General features: G+C 45.7%; 1 protein-coding gene across 1 annotated transcript; it reads left to right on the top strand.

The window, feature by feature from the left end:
• The first annotated feature begins 7,342 nt into the window (after positions 1-7,342).
• On the top strand, positions 7,343-12,739 carry LOC123053357 (ultraviolet-B receptor UVR8). Its single transcript, XM_044476818.1, has 11 exons — positions 7,343-7,861; positions 8,032-8,365; positions 8,547-8,628; positions 9,090-9,245; positions 9,779-9,952; positions 10,741-10,812; positions 11,577-11,648; positions 11,776-11,894; positions 12,000-12,085; positions 12,172-12,224; positions 12,337-12,739. The coding sequence occupies exons 1-11, from the start codon at positions 7,774-7,776 to the stop codon at positions 12,427-12,429; spliced, it is 1,329 nt and encodes a 442-aa protein (XP_044332753.1). The 5' UTR covers positions 7,343-7,773; the 3' UTR covers positions 12,430-12,739.
• The last annotated feature ends 2,606 nt before the right edge of the window (positions 12,740-15,345 follow it).

The following is a 15,345-nucleotide window of genomic DNA, read 5'->3' as shown; positions in this document are numbered from 1 at the left end:
TGTAACTAGATTATTGACTCTAGTGCAAGTGGGAGACTGTTGGAAATATGCCCTAGAGGCAATAATAAATAGTTATTATTATATTTCTTTGTTCATGGTAATTGTCTATTATTCATGCTATAATTGTATTGTCCGGAAATCGTAATACATGTGTGAATACATAGACCACAACGTGTCCCTAGTAAGCCTCTAGTTGACTAGCTCGTTGATCAACAGATAGTCATGGTTTCCTGACTATGGACATGGGATGTCATTGATAACGGGATCACATCATTAGGAGAATGATGTGATGGACAAGACCCAATCCTAAGCATAGCATAAAAGATCGTGTAGTTTCGTTTGCTAGAGCTTTTCCAATGTCAAGTATCTTTTCCTTAGACCATGAGATCGTGCAACTCCCGGATACCGTAGGAGTGCTTTGGGTGTGCCAAACGTCACAACGTAATTGGGTGACTATAAAGGTGCACTACGGGTATCTCCGAAAGTGTCTGTTGGGTTGGCACGGATCGAGACTGGGATTTGTCACTCCGTGTGACGGAGAGGTATCTCTGGGCCCACTCGATAATGCATCATCATAATGAGCTCAATGTGACTAAGGCGTTAGTCACGGGATCATGCATTGCGGTACGAGTAAAGAGACTTGCCGGTAACGAGATTGAACAAGGTATTGGGATACCGACGATCGAATCTCTGGCAAGTAACATAGCGATTGACAAAGGGAATTGTATACGGGATTGATTGAATCCTCGACACCGTGGTTCATCCGATGAGATCATCGTGGAACATGTGGGAGCCAACATGGGTATCCAGATCCCGCTGTTGGTTATTGACCGGAGAGGCGTCTCGGTCATGTCTGCATGTCTCCCGAACCTGTAGGGTCTACACACTTAAGGTTCGGTGACGCTAGGGTTGTAGAGATATGTGTATGCGGAAACCCGAAAGTTGTTCGGAGTCCCGGATGAGATCCCGGACGTCACAAGAGGTTCCGGAATGGTCCGGAGGTGAAGAATTATATATAGGAAGTCCAATTTCGGCCACCGGGAAAGTTTCGGGGGTTATCGGTATTGTACCGGGACCACCGGAAGGGTCCCGGGGGTCCACCGGGTGGGGCCACCTGTCCCGGAGGGCCCCGTGGGCTGAAAGTGGAAGGGAACCAGCCCCTAGTGGGCTGGGGCGCCCCCCTTGGGCCTCCCCCCCATGCGCCTAGGGTTGGGAACCCTAGGGGGGAGTTCCCCCTTGCGTTGGGGGGCAAGGCACCCCTTCCCCCCACTTGGCCGCCGCCGCCCCCTGGATCTGATCTCCAGGGCCGGCGCCCCCCCAGGGGGCCTATATAAAGGGGGGGAGGGAGGGCAGGACACAACAGCCTTGGGCACCTCCCTCCTCCCCTGCAACACCTCTCTCTCTCTCTCTCTCGCAGAAGCTCGGCGTAGCCCTGCGGAGACCCGCTACATCCACCACCACGCCGTCGTGCTGCTGGATCTCCATCAACCTCTCCTTCCCCCTTGCTGGATCAAGAAGGAGGAGACGTCGCTGCACCGTACGTGTGTTGAACGCGGAGGTGCCGTCCGTTCGGCACTCGGTCATCGGTGATTTGGATCACGGCGAGTACGACTCCGTCATCCACGTTCATTGGAACGCTTCCGCTCGCGATCTACAAGGGTATGTAGATGCACTCCCTTCCCCTCGTTGCTAGTAGACTCCATAGATGCATCTTGGTGAACGTAGGAAAATTTTAAATTATGCTACGATTCCCAACAGAAACTCCGTCTAATCCTTCCCAACAGACGAACTTGAGCAGGATCGGATCCCGGAAGACTGACTCGAAGAAGAAGCGTCGTCAACCATCCAAACGCCCCCCTGCGAGGACTAAAACCCTACCTATCTACTAGCCAGATCCAAGGCACCCGAAATGCCCTCACCGCCTACCGGCCATTGGAGCAGCAGGCGGAGGGGAAGCGAATCCACGAGCTCGCCGGTGGAGATTGATGGGAGGGGGACTTTCCCTAGTCGCCCTGCGAGTGGGGAAAGAAAGTACACATGCGAAGCACGTGAGAGTTTAGTTGATAAAGTATGACTAAATATTGATATACTACCTCCATCCCATATTCTAGGACGTTTTTTTTAGGTTAGGAAGTAGCATATTATAATAGGCCAACGTGTATATTCATAGTCACATTTGCATTGAATATAAGATGTAGATTTCCTATCATTTATTCTGTTGAAAATTGAATTATAGCTATAGAATATTCATGACTTTATGGTATACACAAAACTCAAGCTAAATGTATAAAAATGGCTAAGTACTTCATCTGAAAAGGATAGTAGAATTTAAGGAGATGTTGCCTTAACATGAACGAAAAAGTCATAGAGTGAAAAAAAAGACATTATTTTGAAAGAAAAAACTTGCAAAGGTAAAGGATGGAATATTCTCAAACAAATGAGAATTGCCTGTGTTTTGTGCGGACTATGCATCGTCAATAATAAAATAAAAAAGAATGGCAATTGTTTTAGTAAATAAAAAGTAGAGAATTAAACTATTGAAGAACCTAGAATAAACCAGAAGTTTCTTTGTTTTGAGGTGTGCACACATTATGCATGGTGCTTTATTTAGCGCTGACGGAGATGAAGGAGACGGCGAGGCCACCGGCGTCGGGAAAGAAGCAACCCCATTATCTATCTTAGGGTGGCGGGTGCAGATTCGCCAGGAATTTTTGGGAGGTGGTCGCCGGCCTTAGAGGGATGGTGTGCGTGTGGGTGGGGGGGGGAGCACGGTAGTGGCGAAGGGTGGGGGTGGGAGGGGCGGTACAACGAGGATGGCGCGGGAGCACCGGCTGTCGCGGGCGGTGGTGACTGGGGTTCGAAGGAAGATGATGAACAGAAGAACCAGCGAGAGGTTGAAGAAAGAGATCCAGCCCTTCATTTTTGCATCCGACGGCTAAAAACAATCGTTGAAGAAAGAGATTCAGCCCTTACATCCAACGGCTGAAAACAATCGACTGAATCATTTTTTTTCCAGTCGACTGACATATAGCCAGTCCCGAAAGACGATCACTCACTTCCGCCTCACCGGCGCCAGAGTGACCTCCCGGGACGAAAGGGAGAGTGGATTTGTTTTCCGGCTAGGTTTCTCCGCGAGACGTTGTGCCATCACTCCACGAGTGGTACCAGTACCATGTGGACGTAATTGCAGTGCAGCACAGCCGCGCAGAAGCAGCCGAGAGAAAGTTATGCACGAGGCTGACAAAGAATTCTTTGTTCACCTACCCGGAAGAACATAGGGCGGGCGGGCCGGCGGGCGGATGCGGATGGATCCGCGCGGCGCGCCGTACCTTCCGCGCGTGCGTGCCTTGAGGATAGACGAACCCCCAACCACCAAACGTCGTACATGCACCAAAGCCAAATCCGGTGGCCGGCCGGCTTTATCGCCGTGGCCACCGTCGATCGAGCACGTGCGCCGTGGAACTAAAAAGATCTCGATGGTTGATGCATGCGCACTGGACTGCTGCTGGTACCACGTACGTGCATGCATCCGTGCACGGCTGCTATTTTTCGCCGCAACTGATTGGTGACACGTTCCTTCGTTAGTGTTAAACGGGGAAACAAATTGTTTTTGTTTTCTTGGGGCAGTTACGTTAGTCGACGGAGTAATTAAACGGCGTACGTCCGGGAAGTCCAGCTAGCTGCTGGTACAGTACGATGATAGTGAGGGTTTCACCTAAATGCAGCGGCGCAGTACAGCGAGGGTTTTAGCTCACCGCCTGCTCTAGCTAATTATCGGATCGTTGATGTGTTGTATCAGGACGGTTTTGGTTACGTCTCGTCATCGCTTTTATCGGCTCGCCAATCCTTGTCGTACTGTTCACCCAGTACAGTCCTAATTTCTGACTAGAGTACTCACTAGAGTGGTACCAAGCCAAGGAGTGCGGCAATTCGGTGCCTAAGGTGTGTCTACACTTGGAAGCAAACAGTAAATTAATTTTTTTTAAGAAGATTCTATCATTTTGGTCATCGAAGATGCTTGAATATGCCACGTGCGTGCAAAAAAAAAGGATGTACAGACATTCCAGAAGGTCGTGGCAAAAATAATGTTGATTCATTTTTTTTTTTGCGGCAAAGAGGAGTTTTATTTCAAAATTATAGGATTACAATCTACTGGCAAGAGATCCCCGATACATGGAGGGCCTCTCTGAAGCCAAACAGCAGTACACGATTTTGTATGACTGTAATTAGCCAGACAATCTGCTACCCTATTTTGATCCCTACAAATCTTCTGGGGAATAAACTCCCTCTCCTCCATCAGGGCCTTGATCTCAGCTACCTAGTGCCCATAAGCTGAACGTGAGAGAATCTCATTTGATAAGATGGACAGAGCCTCTATTGAATCTGACTGGACAATCACTTGCAGTTCTATGTGTTGGAGAGCTAAAGCCATGCCTTGCATAAGCGCATGGATCTCCGCTTCTAGAGCATCATTGCATCTGAATAAAACCCTATAAGCAACAAAGATGACCGAACCGTCATGACGTCGTAGCACCATACCAGTCGCTGCGGAGCCATCATGAACAGAAAAGGAACCATCCACCGAGAGCGCCGCCTGGCCCACTGGAGGAGGAGGCCATGGCACACACTGCCCGCTACCCATAGGTTCCGGAGTCCGGATCTCCAACAGGGTCATTTTACCTTTGATAATCTCTTCAGTGCTATATCTCCGAGCAAGATCTAGGGACTTTAAATAACTGACCAATAAATCAACACTTATTTCCAATGGAGGAACTACCTTGCCATGTGCTATATCTGACCTGAGACTCCAAATACGCCAAATAAGCAAAATAACCATGTCACGAACTTGATCGGAACATTCAGATAAAACATGTAACAGCCACTCCTTGCCATTGTCTATCAGTTGGTCCGTCGCCGGTAGCGTCCAGAACTCACGCATGGCCTCCCAAAGGGCCCTTGCATGGCCGCGTGTAATTAAAGCATGGAAGGAGTACCAAGCCAAGGAGTGTCGCGATTCATTGCCTATGTGTGTCTACACTTGGAAGCAAACAATAAATTAGAAGAAAGTTAAGAAGAATCTATTTTTTTGGGTCATCAAAGATGCTTGAATATGCTATGTGCAAGCAAAAAGGAAAAGATGTTTGGACATTCGAGAAGGTCGTGGCAAAATTAATATTTAATTGTGATTTTTTTTCCAAAAAGAAAACACTCTTTAGACTTTTTTTTTCCAGAGCTGCTCAAATCTCCAAACAGTTCGGAAATTTGCACGCTCCGTATGTGCATCTGAGCATCTTCGATGCCAAAATATTTTTGAATTATTTGGCTTTTTTACTATTTGTTTCGAATTTAGTGTCCAATGGATGCAGATGAGCCTGCGAATTACAGCAAGCTAAGGTCCCTTTTAAGCTGAAAAGGAGCCAAGGTCCTTTGTCAAATTGTCCTAGTACACCTGTTTTGCTTAAGTTGCATACCTATACCTAATATTAAAAGATGATGCGTTTCTTTAATTTTTTAATCCATCCACCCACCCTAGTTGCCCATAAATTTGTAATAAATTACTCACCATGCCACCTGTAAGTGAAAGTAAATTCTTTGTTAATTGTTTCTTTTTTTGCCAGTCATTCAAACAGCCCCTAAAGTTGAAATAAATTACTCACCCCGTCATCGTAAGTGGGAAAAAACTCTCCATTAATTGTTTCTCTGAAATTTTCGTCTGTCATTGAAATCACCCCTAAAGTTGAAGTGAACTACCCACCTCGTCACCCGTAAAAGTGAAAAAACAAGTGGTTTTCCGAATTATTTACACTTTTTTCTTGGGAAAATTTCTTATCAATTCATCCAGATCCGTCGACCACCTAGTGATGACTACAAGCACTGAAACGAGCTGAATTATTCTTACTTTATAGGGTCCTCGGGTTTTTCATCCATTATGAAGTAAATAACTCACATCGCCACCTGTAAAAGTGAAAAAAAACGGGTGTTCCTCTGAATTATTCGTACTTCATTGGGCCCTTCAATTTTTTCATCCATCGTGAGGCTGACCTTTTCTTTTCTTTCTCACACAGCATCATTAAAAAAACATGCTTCAACAATCAAGTCCAACATCTATCCACTGTAAGCATGTTAGAAGCATGCGTCTCATGTCCGCATGCGCGTCGGTTGATGCATAAATATTTTATTTGAATGAAAGGGGGTTGCCCCCTGCCCCACTTTATAGAATGAAGCAGAAAGCAACCAGTCACAAGTTTGAGGAAACCGACTACTACAAAGCAGCTAAAGCAACGATAAAAACCTACAACCAACAGATCAGAAGTCTTGGCTTTGGTCGCATAAATTTTCAGGTCTACTTATTACAGAGCACCAGCAGAAAAAAGAAACACTGGAGGATGAATCAAATAAGCAGATCTTCAGGGGAATGGATTGATCCATCATCTCCCGCGTCCAGTCTTCAGTTGGTCTCTTCTTGCATCACCTCCATGCGAATCCGGAGGAGTTGCCCACGCCGTTTGTCCAAAAGGAGAATGCATTGTTGCAATAGAGTTGCTTGCACATTGTCGCAGAGAACCTTCCATTGTTGTAAATAGCAGCTTAGTTTTGTAAGAATGCATTTCACACTTCTCCATTTGCGCCCCTGAAAGCAAAAGCTCCATAAGGTAGCAGTTGTCACCAAGTTCAAAACAACATTTTCTTATGCATATGCCAGAAGGACATGATATTTTCAAAACCAGTTATTTCGTCAATATCAAAGAACTCTGCAACAAAATCCCAAACATTGATGCATAAATATTCAAATATGTGTATATACATGGAGAGTGAATATTTGAAACTTGATTTGAAGACCATGGTTTTATTAGAGCGTTTGCCATGATTTTATTAGCCCGTTGCACCGCTCGTGCCTTTTGCTAGTATAGGCAGCTGGTAGATCGATCGCACACCAGCAAACGCACGGTGGTTCCCTTATAAATAAATAAATAAATGAATGAATGAATGAATAGTAAAATACAACGTGGCACGGACGATATATACTCCAAGGTACCCGTACGGGGGGAGGATCCAGCCGGAACCGCATTCATCTGATTTGGAAGCAAAGGGCAAAAAGGCGGGGGTTGGTGCGCAGCGAGTTTAAAATTCAGATAAGCCCGGGAAGGCGACGTCGCGCGCTCTCGTCTCTTCACTCCCGGGGCCGAACGAGTGGTCCTCCTCCACCTCCACGTCCCCAAACCCCCAACGTCTCACAGAGGCAGAGGCAGAGACAGAGCAGACGCACCGGCTGCAAGGCTGGACCACCGGCCACGAGGCCACGCGTCAGGGAAACACCCTCTCCCTCTCTCTCTCCGTCTCCGAACGAAAACGGAGGTGGTCGGCGTCCACCTTTGCCGGCCCCGTCCTTAATGACGCGCGGTAATCTATCGCCCCGAGCTGAGCTTCTACAGTCACCGGAGGTCCGGAGTGCACTGTGAGGCGTCACATGGTATGGGCTTGTACGTACGCTAGCTAGCACATTTATTACGGCAGTCGGCAGGTCGCCCATCCCCATCGCGGCCGCCGTCTCCCCCTTCTCGCCTCCAGGTCCAGCTCCAGGTCCCGGCCCGCTTTAAATCCGCCCCTGGCATCCCTTCCGGCCTCCCTCCCTCCCTCGCTCGCTCGCTCGCTCGCCGCTGCTTAGTAGGAGTATAATCAGTTCAGATAATTATTGGCCGCCAGATATTTTCGTCCGCTCAGTTCAGTTCACCACCCGCGGTGGCCGCCAGTGCCCGGATCGCCGATCGACAGATGGACGCGGCCATATCCGCCGCCCACGAAGCGCCGCCCGCTGTCGTCCTCGTCTCCGCCGGCGCCAGCCACTCCGTCGCCCTCCTCGGTAAGTCAAGCAGACCGTTCTTTTCTTTTCTTTTCTTTTGGGGAGCATTTCGTCGAGCGTCGTCTCGGCGCACACGGCGGGGATTTCTTTCCAGGTCCAGGTGTAGTGTCTAGTGTGGATCGTGGTGCTGACGGGTCCGTGCCGTGGTGGCGGCGGCTTGTGCTTTGCAGCGGGCAATGTGCTGTGCACGTGGGGCAGGGGAGAGGACGGGCAGCTGGGCCACGGGGACGCCGAGGACCGCCTCGTGCCGACGGTGATCAGCGGCTTCGACGCGCCGGGGATCACGTCCGTCATCTGCGGGGCGGACCACACCACCGCCTACTCCGAGGACGAGCACCAGGTCTACAGCTGGGGTTGGGGGGATTTCGGGAGGCTGGGGCACGGCAACTCCACCGACGTGTTCACGCCCCAGCCGGTCAAGGCGCTGCAGGGGATAAAGATCAAGCAGCTCGCCTGTGGGGATAGCCACTGTCTGGCCGTCACCATGGCCGGTGAAGTGCTCAGGTAAGCCGGTTATCAGCACTTACTAGAGTTGCGCAGCAACAGTATATACCATCTGCCTTTCAAAAAGTGGTGTTACTGAGAGCACTTTTTGATAATTGATAAGATCGCTGCATTGCATTGCTCTTGCTGATCTTCGAGTGACTGTTACTTATTCTGAACTTCTGATACATGCTTGTTTTAGCTGGGGGCGTAACCAAAATGGCCAGCTTGGTCTTGGAACTACTGAAGATTCGCTGCTCCCACAAACGATTCAAGCTTTTGAGGTACAATATTCTTCTTATGTGCTATTTTTAGATAGCAAATGCAAATATATGGTACAAGGAAAAGAAAATCTAGTTTCATCTTCTTTGATATTTGTCCGTGACAACAATCTTTTGATTGCATTTTGTTACGGTAGGGATCCCCTACTGGGGAAGCGTGCCATGTGAAAATCATTGCTATGGTTTGTAGTATTCGATATACAGACCAACATGAGATGTAATGTAGGTGGGATCCTGTCAGGTTATTGGGATGGGCATTCCGTCATTTATACATAGGTACCACTCTGATATAGACATCAGTGAATAGCACTGTGTTAATGATAGACAAATAACCTTTAAGTATACTTATCTTCTCAAAATTTATCAACAAATATAATACAGCTTGTGTGGGAATGTAGACATTCTGACCTTCTAATGAATATGATGTGCAAGGTTATTAAGAGCTAATGGTCCAAAATGTGCAGGGTATTTCTGTGAACATGATTGCTGCTGGTGCCGAACATACTGCTGCAGTAACTGAAGATGGCGAAATCTATGGATGGGGCTGGGGTCGGTACGGAAACTTGGGTCTTGGTGATCGGAATGACCGATTTGTTCCTGAAAAAGTATCTTCAGTGGAGGTAATGATCTAATTGGCATGACTTGCTTAACATTTACATCCATAGACGCACTCCTACTGATGCCTTCATCAATTGATCCATAAAAATGGAATATTCCATTTCCATCTTTATCTGTGTTCTGGAGTGGTATTATCAAGCACCCAACATATCCCTGTTAATGTTATCATAGAACTAATTAATGATGAATATGAAGGACTAGTATTCAAAAACAAGGACTGGCTTCCTGTCTGGGAAAGTACTACCCATGTATATTCATGCTTCATAGTTAAATAGAAGAATCTTTTGCCTAAATGGAAACATCTGGAATACTAATTGTTCTTTGAGATGACTAGTAGAAGCTTATATATGCTCATCTAGCCATCCCCATCCAGTCATCCATAGGTGATTCTATTCATTGAAATTACATGCAATGCTGTCTTCTACAGTTCCGACTATGATGGCGTTAGTTTATTTTTTGTCTCTTCTTCTTACTTGCTCTGTTTGTTCTTATGCTTCCAGGTTTATATTTATTCTTGTTACTTGCACTTTTGTAGGGAGAGAAGATGGTGCTTGTTGCATGCGGATGGCGCCATACCATTACTGTTTCCTCCTCCGGTAGTTTGTACACTTACGGTTGGAGTAAATATGGCCAGCTTGGTCATGGCGATTTTGAAGATCATCTAGTTCCACATAAAGTAGAAGCCTTAAAGGACAGCTCTACATCCCAGGTACTCCCTCCTTCCCGAAATATAAGTCGCGGTTGATTTTTTACGGTCTTTGATGCATGACTTTGACCACTAATATATACTCCTTCTGTCCCAAAATATAGTGCGTCCTCGGTTTCCGTGCTTCAACTTTGACCATAAATTTAACCAAAGCGACCGACTGCGGCAGGAGAAAAAAATTATACCAATGAATTCGTATTCAAAAGAAGTTTTCAATTATATAATTTTTGCTCCCGCCGCAGTCGGTCTCGTTGGTTAAATTTATGGTCAAAGTTGAACCTCGGGAAGCGCGGGCGTGCTATATTTTGGAACGGAGGGAGTATCAAAGTATATTGATTGAACTTGTATAAATGGCATCGTCGTATTTTTCTTGCAAAACAATTTTACTTCATATGTATGTATACTAATTTTAGAGACATATAATACATGAAAATCATAGTCAAAGTTGTGCAACGAAGACCAGAAAAGTCAAAACGCGCCTTATATTTTGGGAAGGAGGGAGTACTAGCTAATACCAACAACATTCTGTGTTATGCAATGTGTATGATTATATCTTCACGCAAGCCCATAGCCATAGGGCAGGGCAAGGGATATCTAGAGGCAATGTAGTGTTACTTTTGTAGTCCTCCAAGCAACTCAGAACCTATCATATGCTATTCAGCCTGCAGAATTCCTCGGGCTGGACTAAAGTCTTAGAGCTATCAAGTTTTCTTTTGTTACATACTACATATGTGCTGATTGAGGTCTGTGAAGAAGGTTAATAATATGTACATATGCTCTATCTCATTTAGATTTCAGGTGGATGGAGGCACACAATGGCACTTACATCAGATGGAAAACTTTATGGATGGGGATGGAACAAGGTCATTATCAATCTCCATCTACTTTTCTTTATCCGTCATATAGTTGGTATCTGTGTAAAACTACACAAGGAAGTCTTTTATTGTGTGGTTTTGTTCACGATTTCGAAAAACCAAATACTCAAAATGAATCCCTAATGTGGTACCCAAGCCGTAATCAATTTTGTATATGCATTGGTTACCATGGCACCATCATTTCATGACAATCAAAAGATTCCTCTACACAAAGAAAACAAGATAAGACCTCATATTAATTTAAACATGACCAACCGAGTTTCATAATGTGATCATTTATTATAATTTCTACTTGGAGAATCACCATTGTTTGCTAAAGTGCAACCACTTTACATAGGATAGATTTAAGTCTTTACAGATGCTTGGCTTTGGTAGAATGTTGAGTCATAACTCACCCGATCGGGCTATACAATACTTAGTTTTTACTAATGAGTAATGACTAGCCAGAATGAATGGAGTTCTGGCAGATCCTAGATTTGAGCCCTTTCATTATCCCTGTCGTCATTCGGTAAGTTTTTTCACAATGCTACAGCTAGTGGTAGACTGGTTTTTTGTGATCTCATTCATTTAAATTTATTATTGTTAAACGGTGTCTGTATGCTGAGCTTGGCTTGAATTCCGACTCTACTTTTCTGAAAACTGGTGGTACTGGCATATTGTGTTCGACATATTATGTTTCCGGTGTTTCATCTTTCACTTGTCCAGGTGGTTTATCTTTGTCTGCACTAATCGTCTCATATTTTCATCTGCAGTTTGGGCAAGTTGGAGCTGGCGATAATGCCGATCACTGTTCCCCCGCACAGGTTAATTTTCCCGAGGAACAGGTATGGCATGTGTTTGGGAGTGCTAAATGATCCATAGAAGTCATAACCAGCAAATTTATGCTCAAAGTCGTCTCATTGATTCACGTGAATAATAATCAAACTTCCATACCTTGTGGTGGTACTGCAGAAAGTTGCCCAAGTTGCTTGTGGATGGAGGCACACTCTTGCTTTCACAGAAAAGAAAAATGTGTTTGCATGGGGAAGGGGTACTAGTGGACAACTCGGTCATGGGGAAATAGTTGACAGGTGGTTCCTGTTTAATGTTTTTATTCAAGCACTCATTTGAACTAGCCCTCGATCACCTGTAATATAGCGTAAACTAACAAAATATCATCTTGCACAATCCTGAAGGAATACACCTGTGATTATTGATGCCCTAAGCCCGGATGGTCCTGGCTCCAAGAAGCTGGAATCTTCAGCAGCTATTCCCTTTGCAGGTTGGTACCAAATGCGCTCTAGCCGCAGATGCTAGCAGGTGCGCATTTTCAGACAGACAACTAATGGTACTTCGTGATGTTTTCAGCTAAAATTTGGGTGTCACCTTCTGAAAGATATGCTCTTGTTCCTGATGAGAAGGTGAGCTCATGCATGACTAGTAGACATGAAACATCCTCCTCTTTGGGAGGATATGAAGTTCTTTTACATACCATAGGACTGTCACTAAAGATTGAACCGTGTTAATCTGTAGGTTGCAAAACCAGGCGATGTCAGCGCACGTGGCAATGGTGCGGATGCGAGTGTGCCCGAGAACGATGTAAAGAGAATGCGCGTGTCATCGTAGTTCGATGACCTATCATCTATGCACCTCATTAACCCTAGCACTACTATCAAAAAACCTTGCCCATTGTTCACCAATTTCCACCTAGTGGTGTCCAGTTAATGTGCATTCCGTTCTGCCAAAGTACTTTCCAGAAGAGGAACCTCCTTCTCCTGGCGTTGAGATGATGTATCAGCACCTATGGTGTACTTATAAACCTCTTAGAGGTGGCTAGTAGAATCAACCTGGACCTGTGTTCTGAATGTTTCGGTAGCTGCATCCGACACCTTGTTTGGACGGTACAATCAATAAGCTATTTGTTCTTATCTCCTAATTTTCATAGCTCAATCTGGACTAAATTGTTTTTTTTTGGAAAATATACTAACGACAATTTCATAACAAATTGACACATTATTGTTTTTCTAATGAGCTAATGACAATGAAATGAGATAAATATTTTTTGGTCCCTCAACTGTCTACACAATTCCCTTTCGGATCACTTATACTAGAATTAAACATGCTCTTTGTGGTGCCTCTTTTTTTTCCTGAGAGTAAGCGCGTACCATTCCTTCTGCTTCTTTATAGATATTTTTTTTAGAAAGGAAGATTACCCTTGCCTTTGCATTAAAGCGGTGCACGCAACCATCTTATTAACTAAAAGGTCAAACAAGTGTGTAGTATGATAAAAAACTCATGAAGAGATAAAAAAAAGGGGAGAACTCAAAGCCACAACCCGCAGAACATAGAACTAGATGCCTATACACCTATCCTATTGTTGGACCGCCATTCAAACCGGTTGTAGGTATCTTGTGGTACCGTCTCAGATCGGTTGCACCCATACGTCATATGCTCATTGGCTTCCACACGGCTAAATAACGACCACATACGGATCCAGCCAGTTGCTCTGAAGATTACGTGCAAAATATTTGTGATGTTTTGTCTGTTACAAATCACGTCATTTTGACAGTTTCATATGACCCAAAGTAATACACACACCCCGAGTCGAATATGTGCTGCTAACTTAGGCTCTACCCCGTTTACCCAAGTCCCAAAAAAGGTGTTGATGGCATCAGGTGGACTTACGTTAAAAGGCACATGCATAGTTTGCGGCAATAGTTTGGCAAGTGGACAATCAAGAAACAAATGTTGGATTGATTAGTTTGGCAAGTGGACAATCAAGAAACAAATGTTGGATTGATTCATTTCGATCGCAGAAACAAAATCGCTTACTACCCTCCCAATTACGTTTTGCCAGATTATCCTTAGTCAGGATCACTTCTTTGTATACGAACCACATAAAAAATTTATCTCCAGGGGAACCTTAATTTTTCAAATATGTAGTGATTTTAGGATTGGACCAGTGTGCTATCAAGTCTATATACATAGACTTCACTGAGAATACTATTGACACTGAAAGCTTTCAGTGTAGTGTATCTGGCTCATCAGAAAGGCTGATTTGCATCACCCTGCACATAAGATGTAGCCATCTATCCCATCGTTCCCTAGAAGCGATCTTCGGAACTGTATGTTTCAAGGAACTGATCCTAGAATTATACTAACGAAAGCCTCCTTTTGTTGTACAATATTATAGAGGGTTGGATATTGTATGGCGAGCGGCACGTCCCCTAGCCACGTATCTTCCCAGAACCTAGTTGAATTGCCATTCCCGACACTGAATTGGTCCTATTGAAAAAGGCTACCTTTGTCCGCATGAGCCCCTTCCAAAAAGGTGAATCATTCGGTTGTGCCATAACTTGGGGGCAAGGGTCATGGAGTGTAGATACTTGTTACGCCATAACTGTATCCACACTCCCTCGTCCTCAACAGAAAGTCTATACAACCATTTACTGAGTAAGCATTTGTTCTTTATCTCAAGGTTTTCTATACCTAAACCTCCTTGATCCTTCGGCCTGCAAATTATATCCCACTTTGCCAGCCTACATTTTGATTTAGTCTCATCACTCTCGCAAAAGAAGCGTGATTGATAAAAGTCATCTTTTGCGTACCCCCACGGGTACCTCAAAGAAGGAAAACGGGAACATCATTATACTTGTAAGCACTGAGTTTATCAGGATTAGCCGCCCCCATAAGACATAAGCTTGCCCTTCCAGCAGCTAAGCTATTTCTCAAATTGATCCTGTTGGGGAACGTAGTATTTCAAAAAAATTCCTATGATCACGCAAGATCTATCTAGGAGAAGCATAGCAACGAGCGGGGAGAGTGTGTCCACGTACCCTTGTAGACCGAAAGCGGAAGCGTTTAGTAACGCGGTTGATGTAGTCGAACGTCTTCGCGATCCAACCGATCCAAGTACCGAACGCACGGCACCTCCGTGATCTGCACACGTTCAGCTCGGTGACGTCCCTCAAACTCTTGATCCAGTTGAGGCCGAGGAAGAGTTTCGTCAGCACGACGGCGTGGTGACGGTGATGATGAAGTTACCGGTGCAGGGCTTCGCCTAAGCACTACGACGATATGACCGAGATGTGTTTTTGTGGAGGGGGGCACCGCACATGGCTAAAAGATCAACTTGTGTGTTCTAGGGTGCCCCCTCGCCACGTATATAAAGGAGGGAGGGAGGAGGAGGCCGGCCAAGGGTGGCGCGCCCAAGGGGGGGGGAGTCCTACTCCAAGTAGGATTCGCCCCCCTCCTTTTCCTATTCCAACAAGGAGAAGGGGGAAGGAGGAGGAGGAGAGAAGGAAAGGGGGGCCGCCCCCCCAACCCTAGTCCAATTCGGTTTGGGCTGGGGGGGGGGGGCGTGCACCACTCCTTGGCCTGCCTCCTCTCTTCCACCACTAGGCCCATGAGGCCCAATAACTTCCGGGGGGCCCCGAAACTTATCCGAAACGACCCGAACCATTTCGGTGTCCGAATATAATCTTCCAATATATGAATCTTTTTGTCTCGACCATTTCGAGACTCCTCGTCACGTCCGTGATC

This window comes from Triticum aestivum, chromosome 2D (genome assembly GCF_018294505.1).
Source record: "Triticum aestivum cultivar Chinese Spring chromosome 2D, IWGSC CS RefSeq v2.1, whole genome shotgun sequence".
NCBI lineage: Eukaryota > Viridiplantae > Streptophyta > Magnoliopsida > Poales > Poaceae > Triticum > Triticum aestivum.
Note: the sequence above shows the minus strand (reverse complement) of the source record. Positions and strands in the feature narration are given on the sequence as shown.

Excerpts from the sequence above, each read along its gene's own strand:
- LOC123053357 (XM_044476818.1), top strand. The coding sequence starts at position 7,774 with ATGGACGCGGCCATATCCGCCGCCCACGAAGCGCCGCCCGCTGTCGTC. Across the intron at positions 7,862-8,031 it reads CCACTCCGTCGCCCTCCTCG|CGGGCAATGTGCTGTGCACG; the intron begins GTAAGTCAAGCA and ends TGTGCTTTGCAG. Across the intron at positions 8,629-9,089 it reads AAACGATTCAAGCTTTTGAG|GGTATTTCTGTGAACATGAT; the intron begins GTACAATATTCT and ends CAAAATGTGCAG.